The sequence below is a fragment of the Dunckerocampus dactyliophorus genome, chromosome 10 (assembly GCF_027744805.1).
Source record: "Dunckerocampus dactyliophorus isolate RoL2022-P2 chromosome 10, RoL_Ddac_1.1, whole genome shotgun sequence".
In the NCBI taxonomy this organism is placed as follows: Eukaryota; Metazoa; Chordata; class Actinopteri; order Syngnathiformes; family Syngnathidae; genus Dunckerocampus; species Dunckerocampus dactyliophorus.
Window position 1 is genome coordinate 14,868,895 of NC_072828.1, and position 19,871 is coordinate 14,888,765.

Genomic DNA, 19,871 nt, shown 5'->3' on the forward strand with positions numbered 1-19,871 from the left:
ATGGAGTGAAGGTAGATTTTTCCAAGGTTAATGGTCATGTTTTAGCTGAAAATGACAAAAGAAAGTGGCAAAAGGCTGTAAGACATTGCATTATGAGATATTAAAAAAAATATTTGGAAATTATCATCATGTCTAGTGGTTAGCACGTTGGCCAACACAGTAACAGCCTGGAGATTGGGAAGACCTGGGTTCGATTCTCCCTTGGGCATCTCTGTGTGGAGTTTGCATGTTCTCCCCGTGTGTGCGTGGGTTTTCTCCGGGTACTCCGGCTTCCTCCCACATTCCAAAAACATGCATGTTAGGTTAATTGGTGACTCTAAATTGTCCATAGGTATGAATGTGAGTGTGAATGGTTGTTTGTCTATATGTGCCCTGCGATTGGCTGGCGACGAGTCCAGGGTGTACCCCGCCTGTCGCCCGAAGTCAGCTGGGATAGGCTCCAGCATGCCCCCGCGAGGAGGCATGCTGGAGGAGGAAAAGCGAAGCGGTATAGAAAATGGAAGGATGGGTGGACTTTAGAATGGTGCATGAGACTGTGTGTCTCAAAATCACCACACATCAGAATCAATTTCAAAATGCAAAAAAACAAAAAACAATCAAAATTCACTTAACCTCAAAACTAAGAGTGTTCTAGTGTGTTTTACTGCAAATATCCCTCAGCCCATTGCCTTGACTATTATATAGATACTGTATATCACAGCCACTTCCTCCACTTTAACATATATTACATCAGAATCAGCTGCAATTGTAATAATTTGTCCACAAGCATCCCAAACACAACTATACTTACAATATTTTACCACTTTCTTTTCTAACTTTTTTTAACATGTCCTGTCCAGCCAATAATGTAATTGTTATTGTTGATGTAGATGCCATTACTGGCTAAACAGATTCAGTCTGCAGGGAAAAGGGTTTAGTGGTTTTTACACTTGCACGCATTTTGCCTCGAGTTGCCGTGGCAATGCTTGTTGTTTATTTATTTATTTACTACTTTTAATACTTGCCGCATGCCTGAAAAGCGTAAATACTAGTTTGCACATCGTTTGCTTTCTGTTTACACATAAATTATGCACTTGGTACGCATTACATGACTAAAAATGGTGCGCATTGGAAGAAAATGACCCTGCTCCCACACGACTTATTTACACCTCGACAAGTACTGTTTACGTCCAGTACACGACAATAGTACTTGTGACACATATGGGTATGCGTCACCACCACTTCCCGCATCCGTGAAGCAGTCGTGGCATTATTTGGTCCTGTTGTTCCCATGCTGGAACAATGAACGTCGAACGTACTATTGCCGTGCACTAGACGTAGTACCTGGGGGAGGTGGCTGAGGTGGTGTTGGACAGCTGTCAATCACTGAGTGGACAAGCGCAAGGCCTCACAGACAAGTTCACAGAGCTGGAGGCCCTCAGCATCGTCAACATGGTCCTCGCCTCTCTGGTCAAGATGCCCTCGCTACCCGAGCTGCGCAAGCTGGAGCTTAAAGACAACAACCTGTCGGGTTCCTTTGAGACTCTGTCGGAGAAATGTGCCAACCAAATCTACCTCACCCTCAGCAACATCGGCATCAAGGAGCTGAGCAACGTGGAGGTGCTGCAAAATTTGAAGAGCCTGCATAGTCTGGACCTGTTGAACCGCGAGATCACGTCCGTGGACAACTACGGCGTCAGCGACCTAAAGCTTCGACCGGGACGACAACGAAAATAGTCAGGGGGCGGAGCCTGAGCTTCAGCACAACTGTCATGTGTTTGACGTTGATTGAACCTTTTAATCCAGCAAAGTAGATTTTTTAAAGAATTAACAAGTATTTATAGCTTTTTACAAATGTGACAGATGAGTTAGTTTTCATTAGTTCTTCTTTCACAACTCAAATGCTGTAAACTTTTTGCTTTCCTGTCATTTACACTGATGGCCAAATAAATGTGAATATTTCAATAAGAAAAAATAACGCATTTCTATTGCAGCTACCATGCACTTTTTTGTCCATCAAGGTCATAGTGAAGTTGTCCGATTACCTGAGGTTTAAAGAACCGCCCACTTTGCACCCTGTCCAACATTTTTTGGGGTGCAATACTTTCTGACTGACATGGATTATTATTTTAAGTGTCCCTGTCATGCTCGTCATGCTCGAGTTACTTGACTAAAGGTGACAAAAGCCAGACATTTTGAAAGGCGTAATCTTGCAAAACTGAACGGACATGATGCTAATATTCAAGTAGCGTAAGGAATACTGCAATAAGGTGTAGTTTTGAGAACCCCAGACCCGATTGTACCTCAAACACAAATGCTATATTAAACTTAAACTCACATTTTACCTCTCTGTCGATCTTCTACATCTTTTTATCTTGACAAGTAGAACACATCTTTGTCAATCTGTGAATTGAGTGTGGAAGTAGGAAGGAAAGGAGGGAGGTGAACTACACATTACCTTTGCAAATGAGAGAGAGGGGGAGAATGCAACTTATAATGATCCAGGATGTATCCAGGAAAAGGTCAGCTGAAATTGCAACAAGCGTAATTAGTTGCTTATCAATAATGTATCCGACGTTTCAGTATGTGGTGCGCAGAGTGTGTGTGCGCGCGCGTGTGTGTGTGTGTGTTTGTGTGAACACGCCTCCATAGGTGGGCTAGGGTGTGAGTACATATACACACCTTTCTCTGACATCCGTTTACATAAAAAAACACCTCCATGTCCATAAGAATTATTACCATGCAGATCCTCTCACTTGCTAACCACACTACAGCAGAAAACTATGAGCGATGCATTAATCACTAAGTCAATTGTTATTGATGGCAGAGGCAGAATTAGGAGCAGTAAAGGTGTCAATATGGGAGATGATGGTATATTTTGCATGCGGGAACTATAGGAGGATTATGCAGAAAGGGTATTGGCTCTGGAGCAAGCAAAGTATCTCAGAGAAGAAGGCATTCATACTATAGGTGAATACCAAGTGCTATCATACGGGAAGTATAGGGGTTCCTATATGTCGCTCAGCTTTATGAACAAGACACTTGGCATTTTGAAAGAGTGTTTGGGCTCCTTATGTTGGAAAACTGTTTCACAATGTCACAGTACATGTTGGAATTCACGTTTCCCCTCAATGAACCATAGCTCCTCGGTGGTGGCAGCACTTATGCAGATCATGATGCTACGACCCTCGTGTTTGACTCTATTGAAGGCAAATAAGGCTTTACACTGACTACTCTAAGTGTATCTATACATTATATCAAGGTGGAAGCTGCCTACGTGAACTCTTAAGGCATGTTGGCTGTGTGTATAAGGTGTCTGTATTTGTGTCGTTGCGTGTGATGTAACGATCCTGGCTCCTTTGACCCCTGCCAGTTGAGAAGTTAGCGCAGGTGAACAGAGAAGGCAGGGCAAGCGAGGAGAGGAGGAGCGAGATGAATGCGATCAGGTTGCCGGGCTGAGTGCCGCGGTCCTCTCCCATCTGTCTCGGAGTCTGCCATCCCATCTCACAGGCGGCAGGAGGTAATTGGGTTCATTGTTCTCACTGCGGGATGCAACGGATTGAAAGCTTCATTATCAGGATAACCAAGAATGTAAATGAACCACACATGTACCGTACTGTATGCTGACTAGAGAGAATATCAACAGTATATCAACACCACGACAACAGGAAGCATATCAACACAAACACTGCATCATTTTGACTTTGTCGTGAAAATGTACCTCCGATGGCTCCCTGACATGCAACTCCTCAAATGAAACCTTGTTGGAGATCATTTGGCACCATATCATTTGGAGTACATGAGATACCGGCTGTAGTACTGAAATATGAATGACGACATCATCCCTGAGAAATTCATACATCCTCTTTTAATATGATAGTTTGCTGCACAGTTTTGATTTGATTTATATTTAAGTATTTAGATTCAGCGACCCGTGACCCGAGTGAGGACAATCCGCACAGAACATGGATGGGCGGAGATTCACCGATGAAGCTTTGTGATTTGTCTGCACTTTGTGCGAGTTAAAACTTTGCCGAAAATGGGAGCAAAAATAGCGTTGGCACAGACAGAACCGTGCTGTGCCATTATGTGTTGCGCCGTCATCGTCAGAGGTACTGTCAGATAGTGTTTACTTTCCTGAAGGACGTTGCACCTCTGGAAGCCGGCAAATGAATGGAAAAACTCATTTCTCCAATGGAGACTTGTCAATCACTCGCTATTTATTCTGCTCTTATGGAGCGACCTCTCTCCAGCTAGGCGAACAGTGGCATCCTCGAGGTTGTGACTGTTGAGGACTTTCTAAAAAGCAAACAATCGATGAAAAAATACCTTTAATGCAAGGTAAAGGTCAGGGTAGATTTCCTTACTGCGCTCTATTGAGCAAGGTATTTGGTAACTTCATGTGGGTGTTACAAATGTACTTTGCTCGGCTTTAAGAAAGGTGTCTCCTAACCAATTGTTCGGAAATTTTTCCACAGAAAAAAGTCTGAAAAATATGGGTTGTCCTAAGATTTATACATGCCTACCATCCTGGGCCTCAAACGCCTCTCTCATACACCAGTGACCTGGGGAGATGCAGCAGCTACAGTACATAGGGACTCTCAAAGGTTGTTGCAAATAGAGAAGTCATGATGCTAATTGCAAGATAATATTGATCGATGAAGCAGTACTCAAAGAACTGTCCAGCAGCTAAGAAATATGATACAATGATTTTCAACAAAGACGAAAAATATGAAAGATATTTTTTCCAAACAGGTTCTCGATGTGATTGTGTGTTTGCCGTCGTATTCTATTTTATTGTTGTATTCTAGTCTATGTGTTCTATTTGTATCGATATTTAATATCAGTGAGTACAAACCACAGAGAAGAGCAAGTGCGTATCGCTTGTGTCATTAAAGTGCGCACGTGTTTTCTCGTTAGGACACTAGAACGTGACGGATGGTGGGTCGAGCGGGTCGGTTCATGTAAAACGTGTTTAAAGCTTTAGCGTGGCTGCGTGGTTCATGTCACGACTTGTGTCTGGCAGATGGCGGGAACAGTTAGGGATCTCATTAGACCAACCAAGCGGCTATGCTATGCTTGTTGCACCCATCCTTTCATTTCGGTTTGTATCGCCAGAGTAGCGCTTGTTCACACACTGCTGGTCAAAGTCAAGCGAGGGTCGAGCATTTGCATGTTAGCAAAGACAAGGAGAAGTATGTGTGTCTTAGATAGGAGGAGGGTATATGCTGCTAGCTGGAGTCTTCATATCTGCTCGTGCTAATGTGCTCGTGTGGGCGTGATGAGTGATGCATCCTTGCTGAGCATAGTGAACAGGATTGCAATGGTCACAGAGCACATTTTGTACCATTTGCCTTGTAATTAACTGGAATTTGTTCAGCACAAATGCACTACAGGCATGGGAATATACAGAGCAGAGGGGGGAAAATCTAGTGCAAATCATGACAGTTAGTAATTATTTATTTGTGTCTTCATGTTAACACTTATTTTATTTGTATTATCTTTAATGACACGGAGGCTAAATGGAGCGTAGAAGGAGCTGATTAGCAGCACCCTACGGCCTCGAGTCAATATGGGTGTTTTATGATTTTTAAAGGGCATATAAATTCATTTTTATATATGGTTCAAGGCTAATCACAGCCAGCAGTATGTGCCGAATGATGCAGTGCATGTTAAGTGGTAGGAACATGCAAATCTCCAAAAGAACGAGGTTTTTCAACTGATACTTGAGGCTGTGTTCACACTTGTGGTTCGGTACACATGTCTGGACCAAAATTAAAAGAAAGATACTTGCTGCGCACTTTAGTGCGGTTCACTTAGCGTTCACGCTGGGCAGATTTCGTGACATACTGTAGTACTCGTACTGCCATGATTCGTCGACTTAGGCTACGTTCACACTGCAGGTCAAATCAGGTTTTTGTGCCATGCGACCCAGACCTATTTCCTATGTATCCAATCGGAACACGTACATACGACCAATACGTCATCGAAAGATTTGTTTTGCCCTGCGAAAATGAGGGAAGTGTATTCACATTTGTAGGCAAATGTTCTTTTTGTCCAGGATTGCCCCTTGGATTTGTTTAAGCTGTGGTGGTGGGCTGCATGGGAGGCGGACTGTCGTGGTTTTTTCATGCCACTGCTGCGTCGCTGTGTCAGCATTTTTTTTTTTTATATTTACATTTACTGTTGTGATATTGTCAACATGAGGGTCTTTTCACAGGCTAGAACAAGAAATGCATTAATTAACTTTAAATACTTTTCTCTTGATGTTTTCTTCCTCTCCTTATCTGTCAAGTGCACGGTTTTCAAAATAAAGCCCAGTGTAATGTTTTTATGATATTTGATATTGATATTTGAGATTTGATTTGATATTTATTTCAAACTAATTGTGGTCAATAAGTAAATAATAGGCTATACATGTTTATATATAAGCTGGGTCGAATCTCTGTTGGACATCTCTGTGTGGAGTTTGCATGTTCTCCCTGTTCTCCCCGGGTACTCTGGTTTCCTCCCACATTCCAAAAACATGCATGTTAGGTTAATTGGGGACTCTAAATTGTCCATAGGTATGAATGTGAGTGTGAATGGTTGTTTGTCCATATGTGCCCTGTGATTGGCTGGCGACCAATCCCCGCCTCTCCCCCGAAGTCAGCTGGGATAGGCTCCAGCATACACCTAGCATACCCCTAGTGAGGATAAGCGGCATAGAAGATGGATGGATGGATGTTTATATATAAAATGTATGTACGTATACAGTATATGCAGTGGTTTGAAAAAGCATTTGCCCCTTCTTGATTTTTTTATTTTTTTGCATGTTTGTCACACTGAAATGTTTCAGATATAATCGATGATCTGAAACATTTAAGTGTGACAAACAAAAACAAAACAGAAATCAGGATGGGGGCAAACACTTTTTCACACCACTGTACAGTATATGTTTTGTCATTTGGGCTTGAGAGCCAGCTTACTATGCTTGCAGAGGCACAGGCTTCCAATACTTGCTTGCTCCCTTACGTGAATAGAGATGGTTCAGCAATAATGAAACAATACCATCATGATACGTGACATTATGAGATGCTTTTTGACAGCCTCTGAGCTTATGTTATTTGAACTAAAACTTGATTTTTCCTTTACACTGTAAAGCAGGAGTCTCAAACTTGCAAGGGACCAAAGTGGGGTGCTCGGCAGAACACGTACTACAATTAACACAAACACGGAAAAGGAACAATAAAGAACAGCAGTGGCGTTGAACCTTCAACAATATAAAATTCGATATTTAAAAAAAAAAACTGCTGTTCTTTTTAAATGTAAAATAGTTGACTATTGTTGTTATGTATGACCATATTTATAAGGACAATATTGTTTGTTTTTATATACTGAGAGGCTATAGGCCACTACTGCTCTTTTTTTTTTGTATTACCTCTTGGCAACTGCTACTGCAATTTAAATTCTGTACAAAAAGATGTTGAAGCACAATAATCTTAAATACTTGACAGTTTGAAACAATTTTCAATAAAGTAGTTAATTTAAACATACATGGGTTCTGATTTTTATTTCTATGTAGTATCGTAGTATCGTAGTATCAATAATTGTGGAAATTCACAGGTATTGGTGTCGACTACTGAAATTCTGGTATCGTGACGACCCTGACATAGTGTGTACACAATGTTTTTGAATAGTTAATGAGCTTCTAACAAAAGTAGGTAAGCTATTCATATTCACATTTGTTACGGTGCAAGTGACGTTTTATGTTTTGGCCCTTGAGTTGGATTCAAAATAACAATGGGCACAATGAAATAACAAACAAATTAGTCCACCGTGTGAAAAATGAGTCGAAAGGTTAGTCAATAGAAAATGTGTTGTTCGTGTCAGTTACTCGGGGTGTCAAATTATAGCATGTGATTAATTAATTGCAGTCATATTTAGTGCGTTATTTTTTAACAACCATACCAGCCACTGTCCTGGACTAGAGTGACGACCATTTTTTTAAATATTTGTTTTATTTATGTTTTATTATCTGAATTGTTTATTTTATCTGGAGCAGATGAATTGATACAAATTCAGTGTTCAGTGCTGTATTGCTCAGACAAGTGTTATGTTTTCTGGTGTGTTAACTTAGCACTTTATATGGGCCAGATGTTTTATTTTATCTTCATTTTGTAATTACTGTATTTGATTGACAAAAGAGCACAACAATATTCCCCCCTGGGGGTCAAAACTAAAGGTTGCAGAAAGCACTTGGGACTAATATCAAGTAAGGAATGTAAAAGGCTAGGGCTGCATCTCTTCACGTCTGTTAAAAACAATTCATTATTTTATAAAGTTATTCATTCATCAATTGATTACACATCATAATTAATTCATCTCTAAATATTTTTATGACATACTAACTCAAATATTCCAAACCAAGATGCTGTCCGCAGGGTTGAATATGTTGGTTATTTTTATATTCCGTTATATTCATTTTATTGTGTTTTCTTTTCTTTTTTTTTTTGAATGAACAGAATAAGAGTTTCATTGCGCAGTATAACCACCTGTTCTGCTGTGCATATCACAATAAAACTCTTGAGTCTTGGCGGGCTTAGATGTCACAGAAACCTTCTATAAACACAGAGAGGGAGAAAGCAGAGCAAAGAGATGCTTTTTCTCTTGCACATTTGTCATTTCTGTATGATTTTTGCTGTCACTTTAACATTGATCTGTGTCTTTGGCCTGTGTAGCGTTCACATTTGAGCTCAAGTGAACCAAACCTCACGACAGTTCACTTGCAAGCGGGCCGAGACCCATCTCTCAAGCGGCCACGGCCCGCTTGTTTTTCCCACACCAGGCTTTGAACGATCACATTCACACCTGACCAAATAAACCACGCTAGCAGAGCAAATGCATCACAGTTCTTTTTAAACGAACTCAACATGACAACTCTTTGTGGTTTTTAATGTTTTTTGTGTTCTCATCAGAGCAGTATTGCATAAAAGACTCTGAATTCTCTGAAACTTCTAGCGCATCAATGGGTAACAGCATCAAACGCACAATGAGAAGTTTGATCTTTCAAAGGCGAAGGAGAGGGTACCCTGGATGCCTTTGCCCTCGCAGCGTTGCATCCAGTTAAGTTGTTGCGAGCATTACTGATCAACACCTTAGGAAAGCAATCGACAGAACTATTATGTGGCGTGATTGAGCACGGCAGCCCCGTGCCCACAGCCTTCTGCTGGATTGCACTTTGGCAACAGAAAAGCGAGCTATTTACAGGGGGCGGGGGTGGTGGGGGTTTCAGGGCTACAGCAAGCTCAGAAGTAGGTCCTGTAGCCCAAGGGTGCAAAATACTTGAAAATAAGCTCCTGGTCTCTTTGATGTGAGGGTGCACATCAAATCTACAAAAAACATTTGAAGTAGTGCTGCATTTGAGCCAAGGACAAGTCCAGATTGTCTTCTTGGAGTTGAAGGAGGGTGAGGTGTGCAAGGAGGATAAATGAAAAATCAACAAATATCTGACTGCTCTTTACACGCTTGCTGACAGGAGAAATGCCAGAAGGATATTTTATATCTTGAACACCGCAGCTTCGTTGTTCATCTGCTGATGAGCAAAGACAATAATCTGTGGTCTCCGCTCGAATGGATGTCATGCCTCAATTAGTACCTCCTTCTTTCGCTGTAATCTTGAATTGTGCATTGAAGCACTGCCACGACATCACTGCCATATCGTTGACTTCCCTTAAATCTTGCCAAAAAGTCACAACCAACCGATGTTTGGACTGCAAAAATACATAGCACTCCTCTCCCCAATTAGCCATGCATTATTTACATCCATTTTCTATGCCACTTATCCTCATTAGGGTCGCGGGGGTGTACCGCGTTCCCTTGTTTGACGCGGGGGTTAGGTTCCAAAAAATGCCGGTGTTAAGTTGTAGTAGAAGTTGATTTAGTTTTTTTAGTTTTTATATGTGTTTTTTCATTCATTATACATTTTTTTGTTTACAGTGCATGTTTTTTTGTCGACAGGATTTTTTTTTTGTTTATTATGTTTTTTTTCTGTTTATAGGATATGTTTTTTCGTTTGTTATAAATGTTTCAATTTTATATAATAGAATGTAACCAAAGATCAAAACCTGTTTTAGGCTAAAACATTTATTTGAGGAATAAATATATAAACGTCCCTACATCCATTTTCTTCCGCTAGATCCAAGGTTCGGGTATAAACATTTTCCGATAAAAAGAAAAATATGATAGCTTTTAGAACAAAAAGACCGTGCGTCTTTGGCTTCGTCCTGCTGTAGCGTTGGTGCAGGTGTCTTTTTCCGAATGAAGAACGTAGTTATGGGTGGTTGTTGGCAAAATATTCTTATAAACAGACATGCCCCCTTCGATTATATTTGAGAGCTGTAATGAACGAAACATCAGAGGGTTCCATTCTTGTGCAGCTCGCTGAAGTTCATTGGTCTTTCTCACCATGGTTGCCAAGCGATCAAGTGGTAGTCCATCCTCCTCGTCTTTATCAACACTTGTGTCCTCTTCTTCCTCTTCTCCCTCATCCTCGCTTGGTGGCTTCGTCATCTCTGCCAGGTCTTCATCAGTCAGCGGTTGTGAGTGGCATCAATCAGGGCATTAAAGTCATATCGTCGACATTGTGAGTTTTGTCGGGGAGAAAACTTGCAAACATACAGCACTAAAGAGCCACACTGCTAGCGATTGAACAATTATGTAAATTAGGCAGTCCCTACAGTCCCTTAGCCAATCAGGACGCAGAACACAATGCGTGTTCATACGCTGTAAAAAAAAAGCATGCTACACTGTAAAAATTGCACATAAAAAATGCCCAGTGTAACAGCAAGGCCTTGTAAAGTGAAGCGCGTTGTAGCGAGGGAACACTGTATACCAAGGAGAAAGAAATTAAAACATTGCTCAATTTTAGTCGAAAAAAAAACAAGTCAGACATCAGTTTTATAACACATATTTGAATGTAATTCTTGAATAGCCCTTTGCGACGCACCCAGAATGGATTTGCGACCCACCAGTTGAGAATCACTGTACGAGCATAATCTAAAACATCCACTATACTGTAAAACCATATATAGTAGTTCCTCGTATCAAGCTTAACTGGTTCCAGACCCGACCGTGATAAGTGAATTTCCGCAAACTAGGATTCCTTATTTCTAAATTGAATGTTTTTGTGGTTAGAGCATAGAAAACCTGTTTACGACCTTCTAAATAACATTAACAGTTAACATTATTAGAGCCCTCTACACATGAAATAACAGCCCTATAGTCACCTTTACATTTGTATTGCCATAAATGTGTTGCCTAGGGGAGTGGAGTGGCAGGCGGACAGGAAATGACGTCAGGGTTTCAGAAATTACTTTTAGCTTGACGTGAGTTATTGCAGCAACAGTAGCCTGTGTTTTTATTAGGGATTTTTACTAAGGATGCCGATCACGTGATGTATTCACGGAAATTGGCCCGTACCGATCGGTGGCCGATCGATCGGAGCAACCCTAGTCCGATCACAATGTCTTAGTCTTTTTCCACTTTCATTGTGTCATTTCTACCCATTCACCAAATAAAAATTCTGCCTGTTTTACTTTGTTTGAGCAGCGAATGAGTCATTTTGGACTAAACTGCCGGTCTTTAAGTGTCTACATAGGAACCAGAACTCAGTATATCACTGTTGTCAGTCAGCAGGGTGCAAGATGAGCAGATGGTCTATATAAGTGTATATTTGTGATTCATGGTGTGAATAGTTGTCTCCCAGCATCCCCACAATGAGCTTCATATATAGGGGAGACATAACCCCCCATTTAACAGCCCTAATATGATGGAGGGAAACTGTTTTGGAGCACATTAAGTGAGCACTTTATACCATGTGTCTCACAGCTATTTCATTTGGTGACCGCTGCAGCATTAGAGGCTCGCCTCTGGAAGGCAATCTGCTGTTTTTTTTTTGTTGTTGTCGCAGCTCAACAGTTATTTGTCACTGCAGATAAGGCATCTAGCAGCCCAAACACTGATTACATGTCCCAGAGCTTGTAAATTACACAGCAAGGCAATATAACATCCACAACGACAGCGTTAAAGAAAGCTATTGTAACACATCGGGGAGATAAAATCGTCACGCGTGAAGGAATAACTTTCCAGTATACTCTAGCTAAATTTATGTGTCTTTTTTATGTATTTAAGATGGATGATGAAAGGAAAGGGTAAGAGGGGTTGGCGTTTAAAAAAAAAAAAAGATCAGATGCCAAGCGGTGCTGGATGGTAAACTATGGGAGATAGAGATGGAAAATGTGATGTACTTTTGGAAAATAAAAAAAAAAATGCAATTTGAGCTTGGCTGTAAGACCCCCCACAGGTGTGAATGGCTCAAAATATGTGAAAAGAGCTCAATTTTTAAAATAGGACGCTTGCTAAACTGCTGTAACCACGGCTTTTTTCAGCTCGCCTCAAAGAAGAGAGCTGGAAAAATAACATTTCACCATCTCTGGACTCCTGAAAGGTTCTCTTTGCTGGGAGAGTAAAAACGTTCAGACGTTCACGCTTGAACAGTTATTTGGACGCTATTTTCTGTTCGGAGGCCGAGGAGTCACCTTTCCCCAGTTTCTTGGAAAAGCAGGCTTTGAAGGAAAGGTTAGCTTGCGAAGATGGGTGTTGGTTGAAAGGCATGTTTGAGGATAGGTCTGGAGTAGCCTACAGTATGTTCCCTTATTTGGGATTGATGTGGCCTGGGTTAATTACCTGTATAACACTAAAGCATTGTTCTTTTTAGCTTTTATTCAAAATTAACATCGGGTACGGACTATTCTATATTATACTCAGTAATACTCAAATCTATCAACTGTGTTTACTTGTTGGTTGATTTGTTTGGGATACATACTTTATCATCAAGTTAGCAGATGGAAATTGAGGTTTAAAGCCACATTATAGGAATTTCATTTCTGTCAGGCACATACACAGAAAAGCACAGAAAACCTGTCTTGGTTACTGCCCACTTGTGGATCGTAAAAGCTCCAGGATTTCACTGCTGATTCATTTATACGTCTTTGTTCTTTGTTTCCCACCTGCCTGTAAAAGGCATTTGTGCTGCCCCCTATGGGTTGTGTTCAAAATGCTTTGGAATAAATGCTAGCATACATGTACCATCATTAGACCAGTGGTCCTCAATAGTCGGCCCTAAAGCTTTTTGTTTTGTTTTCCCACCAAACATCACCCAAATAATGAAACCATTCAGTCTAACTAGAGAAGTGAAAATGCTGTTTTGGACTCTTTCCGTCCCACTATCCCCCTGATTATTGACGAGTGAGGCGGTTCTGGATTTTAATATTTGGACCCGTGCAAGACTCTGGACTAGAGTGGCTTGCTGCAGTACATGTAATATACGTATGTTAACTCTGACAAAGTCTGAAAAATACAATATAAAATAGTGCAATACCTTGGTTGTCATGCGCCCTGGTTTAGGACCACATCGAAAATGTACGCAACATTTTTGCCTCAGCTCGCTTACGCTGTCTCGTTAAAACACCGTTTCACCCTTTGGTACATGTAATGTACAGTATTGTGCTGAATCCAGTACATAGTTAAGGCTGTGGCCATCTCTTGGTTTTGCAGAGCTCCCAAAGCCTGCACATGACGGAATACATCAACAAAAATGATGACGTCAACGTAAATTCACGGAAGCCATGCAGCCATGTCCATTACCCCACATCTATAGTATTGCTTGTTTATTAAGCCATCTTCGATCACACCCCCAAGACCAAATCTTGCAATACTCAGTTCACATTTTACTACGGCATCCTGCAGGTGTGTCAAATTCGTTCCGCGGAGGGCGGAGACACTGCAGGTTTTCTTTCCAGTCGGTCACTAAAGCAGGTCATTTTAATAGGCACCGCAAAATTGAGTGCCCAAACAAAGGTCCCTCGGCAGGGGTGACGTACTGTGAGTGTGACTGCTAAATAACTTGCTTTAAGGTTTCGAGTGATAGCAATTTGACAAAGAAGGTGAAGAACATTACTGATTTCAAGAAAGAAGTCATTGCAAAGTACAAAGATGGCGTCCGTTTGCCCGATATCGCCAGGATGTACGAGAAGAACTCATGACCAATGCAATTCCATCCTGAAGAATGCAGAAGAAATCAAGGAAGCTAATATTGTGGAAGTGGTAAAGATGTTAACAAAACAGAGGTCACAAGCGATCAAACATGTTGAGAAGTTGTTGGTGTGAATTCATGAAAAACAGATCCTGTTTCAGGGGGCATCATTTGTGAGATGGCAGTGTTCAATAAAACTTAAGAATGGTGTTAAATATTCATTTATTCAATTCATTTGTTATTTATAATTGTTTCACATTGTTTTCATTGTGTAAAACTACAGTATGCATGTTAAAGCGACCTCTCTGGTTATGTGCTTTGTGCCACATGAGTGCAGTAACAGTTAAAAACAAAGAAGAGATTCCCCCTCCAAACAATAACCTCCCCACCTGCTCCTCCCTCCCTTCTCTCTCTGCACCACTCCACCCCTCCCCTTTCTGGTTGTTGTGTTCGCCAAGAACAGACTTCAGTCAAGTAAAAAGTGATGTTAAATGTTCATTTCTCAATAACATTTGCCATTCTTGAAATGATTTTTGCATTGTTTTCTGCATGTGAAACTATAATTTCTGTATTATTCGTGTATTTTTATTAATTTTTGTTAATCTTTTTAGGTGTCTGGAAGAGAGTAATAGGATTTACATTATTTCCTATGGGGGAAAATTGCCGGTTTTCATCGGTTTTCCGTTTTCATACGTTCCAGTTTTTGTCTGACCACTGACCATCTGGAAAGGATTAATGACGACAACCAAGGCTCCACTGTGTACGCTAACAGTCAAAAGTTTGGACACACTTTGCCATTCAGTTGCATGAGGAAATGTGTCCAAACTTTTAACTGGTATGGTAGAACAAATGTACCTGACGTACATTGTTACTGGTACTGTATAGTTATTTTTAGTACTACACTGCTGAACCCAGTAACGACCGACGCCATCTTTACATCTTCCAAGAGGTTTATGTGTTCATTTTTTATCTTTTTGTTCAGCTTAACGTATAAAGCTAGCATTCATTTGTTGAATGGTCATTTATACGGACTTTGAGTCATACCACTATACCACCAAGTAAAGCTTTCCTAAGTTCAAAAGTTCTGTTATTTTCCATGCTACTATCACCATTAATACTGTTTGTTGGCCCGTAGTGATACAAAAATTACATGATCATATTTTTGGACTTTACAAGCCAGATGAGCCTCTATGGGCTGAGGACAAAGCAACTGGAACATTGCAGCCTCATTAGAATTGACTTTATTCAAAACGCTTAATCAGGGGCTGTTTTTCTGCAATGCAATTAACTTTATTTAACAAACTAGTTGGATTAAAAGCTGCTCCACTGTGAGTCCCTACGACAAAAATAAATAAACTAAAATCAGCTGCAGGGCAAAGACGACAGCAGCATAATTTCCATGCCTATCAAAGACAACATGGGGTAATTTAAATACAAAAGATATTAACCCTGAGCACAGCATATGCAAATTGGGGCCAATTTTGCACTCCATCAATTTATGCGGGTATTTCCATCACAGATGCTAAGTACACGCTAGATGCCACTTGTTTATAGGAGTTGGTTACAAAATAACACAACCTGATTTCATCTAATTTTGACTTTGTATTATTTTTGTGACTTTGAAAATAACATAACATTGTGACCACCGTACTATACCAAACAATATCATACGTTTTAATATAAATTCAAGTTGTTATACAGTTCTTCCTCCGCTCAAGTCTCAAACTGTCAAAGAGGAACTGTTACTTTTTAGCCCTATTTTCGATATTTTAACTTTTAGATAAAAAAATCATGTTTTTGTCACTCCCGTATGAATTTTCCCAAAAAACAGTCTAATCCAAAAGGGGATAAAATTTCTATTTATCTCCTTTACTAAGAGGGTGTTTACAATGTATCCCTCAATAGAATCTGAACATTATCTCCCATTATTCCCCATACACAGCTGAATTAAACAGAAGCACTGCATAAATTAATTATGGTGGACGGAGAAATTGTTGCTTGTTCAGTTGCTGAGTAACTTTTGTTTTTTCGGCGAGTGTTGAGGGGGTTGCCTGAGATGTCTAACTCCCTTAACAAAGCAAGTGCTGGATTAAGTATCCCCTATTGGGTACGGGTGGCATACTGATCATTAATAAGTCAAGACAAGTCTGATATGTTTCTGGAAGCATTCAGATCTAAACTACAGTGGAATCACATTTTAGTAATGTAAGTAATGGCATAAGTAATTACATGGTTCATCCCAATACAAGATGGCATTTTTTCCCTAGAAAAAAAATCCGAAAATGACAAGGGAGAAAGGGTCGAAGAAACAGAAAGGAAAAGGTTATCTTATATTTGTGGTCTAGAGATTTATATACAACAGGTATATAAGCAAACGGGTGGTGTCAATTGATGTCTCCCCAGGCAAATCAGAGCTTTTCTTCTTCCCACTCACACATGCAACAGGAACTTGGGGAGATGCAGCCAAAAAGTGTCTCAAAGGTTGTTAGCACGTTAGCAAACAGCAGAGTAGGAGTTAGGATGCTAGTTTTTAGATAATGACGATCAACGAACCAGTCATCAAACAACTGTTGAGTACCATAGACATTTTTTTTGTTGTTGTTGCAATCTATCATTTGTTGAAAACATGATCACATGGAGAAAAAAAGGGGAAAAAAAGAGAATACACTAGGTCCCCATTTAACGAACACAATTGGTTCCAGACGACCGTTCTTATGTTGAATTGTTCTTAAGTAGGGGAAAAGGTAATATTACCAATGATATAGGTACTACATGTACGTGTATACATATATACAGTATATGTGTATGTATGTAAATATGAGTTTGGATGCAGTAGTAATATTAAACGAGGCTAATTAATGAAAAAAACAATAATAAAAGTGATATAATAATACGTAATGATAAATGTTATTTACCTTTGAAGAGGAGTGGTCGAGCATACGTCGTTGTGGTGGAGGAGGAGGAGGAGATATTGGAGAAAAAGGACAAATCATCGTGGTCGTTAGACTCTTCTGAAAGAGGTAGTGTTCTGTGGGTGGTGTAGAATTAAGCAGGCCCTTTAACTCTTCATAAACTTTAATCACACGCTCTGTCCGGGTTGTATAATTTAGTTTTTCATTTAGCTTTACACTGTATCTCCCCAGCGTCTAACTCTTCCTCTGTTCGTCCCATTAGCAGTGTCACAGTGCCCTCTACTGGTCAAGCATGTGCATTATCAGTATAAATACTGATTGAGCGACTACAAGGCAAAATAAAATAAAATATAGACCAGTCGGCTTGTGTTCGTATCCGCGAGTGTTCGCTAGTCGGGTGTTCGTAAGTTGGGGACCTAGTGTATATATATATATATATATATATATATATTTTTTTTTTTTTTTTTAAACACGTGTGTACCTGTCTACTGTATATGTGTGTATTGTATATGTATATACAGTATGTGTGTACTTGTGTATGTGCATATATATGTATGTGTGTGTATGTATGTATACACATGTATGTATTAGCAATTGATGTGATATGAAGAGGGGGTAGGATTAAATAAACTCTGCTTCTTCCTACTCCTTTTCGGACATATGCATGTTCGAAATAAATTAAACCAAACCATTTTTTTACCATTAATTTTTTTCTGTGAAAAATATTTTACCCACAACAGGACTTGGAAAAGAGGTGTCGTCATGTATTTAGGTTCATCTTATGTGTGATATGCGGGGGATACTTTCCAGGGTCTAACTATCACAATCGTGACATGCTTTCGATGTATGAAGTAACATTTACCTGTATACACGTGCAAAAAGGAAGTTCAACATTATCATTCAGTTAGTCTTCTTTCATTCATCATATTGACTTATAGTAGACTCAGCCATCTCGGACTGAGACGTGTGTATCGCTTTCCTACATCACAATAAGTTTAATATAGTTCCTGTTCTACAGTCATCATTACAATTTCCCCATTTTTGCCATCACTGGTATGCATCATAGCCAGCCGCCAAACAACAAGTGTTACTTTTCATGCAAATGTTGGTTGAGCGGCTTTCCTGTACAAAACTGCCTACTGTCTTCAGATACGAAGTAATACACCTCCAGTTATGGTTTCTCTGACTGTTTATAAACCGCTGAGCTGTGCCATGTCATAGCAACCGTAACTATGGGAAATAAAATGTTCATCAGAGGTCAATGCCTCCGCTTGGCCTCACTGTACAAAAACTCCTACGTTAATTTTACTAATTAAAAAGTATACTTCCATAGACCATTCACGACCACTTTTTGCATTAATAACTGATGCTTGTTGAATTTCATTGGGGTCATCCTCCACCGCAAGGTGCATATGATGAATCAATATTTAATATTGAAGGAATATTTTTACCCAAATGTCAAGATTTTGGGCCGGACAGACAACCATTTTGCCGCTGCTTCTACTGCATGCATTTTTCATTTCTTTTTTTTTTCTTATTTAGCTTTTCCTATCCTGCTAAACTTCTTTGCGGCGTGTGCTGACACAGTGTTTTTCTGCCTTGCAAACAAAGCCCTCTGGTGCTCAGTGTACTGGAGCCAGCAGCCGATTGTGTGTGTTTGCAGCCCCGTTTTAGTGTTTTGTATCAAGAGACAATGTGCTGGCTTTCGCCTTCACGTCAGTGCGACTACTCTCACAGAGTCCTCAAACACCCCTCCCCACCCTGCCCTCCACCCGCCCCTCATCGAACATCTTTAATTTATTATTCTGGGCTGAAATTGAAATTTCATTTTGTTTTGGCCCAAAGCGACTGGCAAAACGGCTCTGGTTGATATGAGTAAAGGTCAGCGGGAATTAAAATGCTTACTGTAAGGTTTGTCAGTGGGAGTTAGAGAGGAGCCAAAGGAAAAGGCCATCTGCCTGAGAGTTGAGTCAAACTTTTGGTAAGAGTAATAAGTTCAGATTTGTAGCGGAGTAATTATTCTCACGGAACAATACACACTGCTACGCAAAATGGTGACACTTCAATCCCATATTCAAGATTTTGCTCAAAGTACTTCAAGACAACGAATATTGTGGCTTAATTGTTTGTATATCCTCCACATGCCTGTATGCACTCCCTACAGCATCTGGTCATGTTCCTAATTAGATCATTTACATGATAGAAATTATAAATCTTTTTTTTTTAAAGATTTTTTCATTGGAGATATGGCACTTCTTAACTGCTTTACATTCAGGATTTTCCTACGCTTTGTGCAACAAACCAATCCTGTCAGTTGCGATCACACTGCAGTTTGCTGCTGTAGCAATCATGCTTGGATTGTTTTGCTCCGGTCATGGCCTATTTCTGCGGCCCCCTTGTTGCCAAGCTGAACGTATACGTTGTAATTATTTGCGCCAGCCACTGTGTCTTTTATTTACTTACAAATAACTTAGCAACCGATTCAGCAGGGTGACGCAAGTAAAATAAAAATGCGTAAATTAATTATTTATTTAAATGCTTGGGCCGCACGGTGGTCTAGTGGTTAGCATGTTGGCCAACAGGAGATCGGGAAGACCTGGGTTCGAATCTCCGTTGGGCATTTCTATGTGGAGTTTGCATGTTCTCCCCGTGTGTGCGTGGGTTTTCTCCGGGTTCTCCGGTTTCCTCCCACATTCCAAAAACATGCATGCTAGCTTCATTGGAGAATCTAAATTGTCCATAGGTATGAATGTGAGTGTGAATGGGTGTTTGTCTATATGTGCCCTGCGATTGGCTGGCGACCAGTCCAGGGTGTACCCCGCCTGTCACCCAAAGTCAGCTGGGATAGGCTCCAGCATGCCCCGCAACCCTAATGAGGAGAAGCAGTATAGAAAATGGATGGATGG

The 19,871-nt window shown here is 40.3% G+C and overlaps 2 protein-coding genes across 12 annotated transcripts in view; both read left to right on the forward strand.

The window, feature by feature from the left end:
- LOC129188389 (acidic leucine-rich nuclear phosphoprotein 32 family member E-like) overlaps positions 1-9,210 on the forward strand; it is a 35,571-nt gene extending 26,361 nt beyond the window's left edge. The window contains exon 2 of the mRNA XM_054788820.1: positions 1,321-9,210. Coding sequence (XP_054644795.1) covers positions 1,321-1,716 — 396 coding nt within the window. The 3' untranslated portion in view covers positions 1,717-9,210. The remainder of the gene's footprint in view (positions 1-1,320) is intronic.
- celf5a (cugbp, Elav-like family member 5a) overlaps positions 1-19,871 on the forward strand; it is a 272,470-nt gene that overhangs the window by 175,858 nt on the left and 76,741 nt on the right. The gene's annotated exons all lie outside the window — the stretch shown is intronic.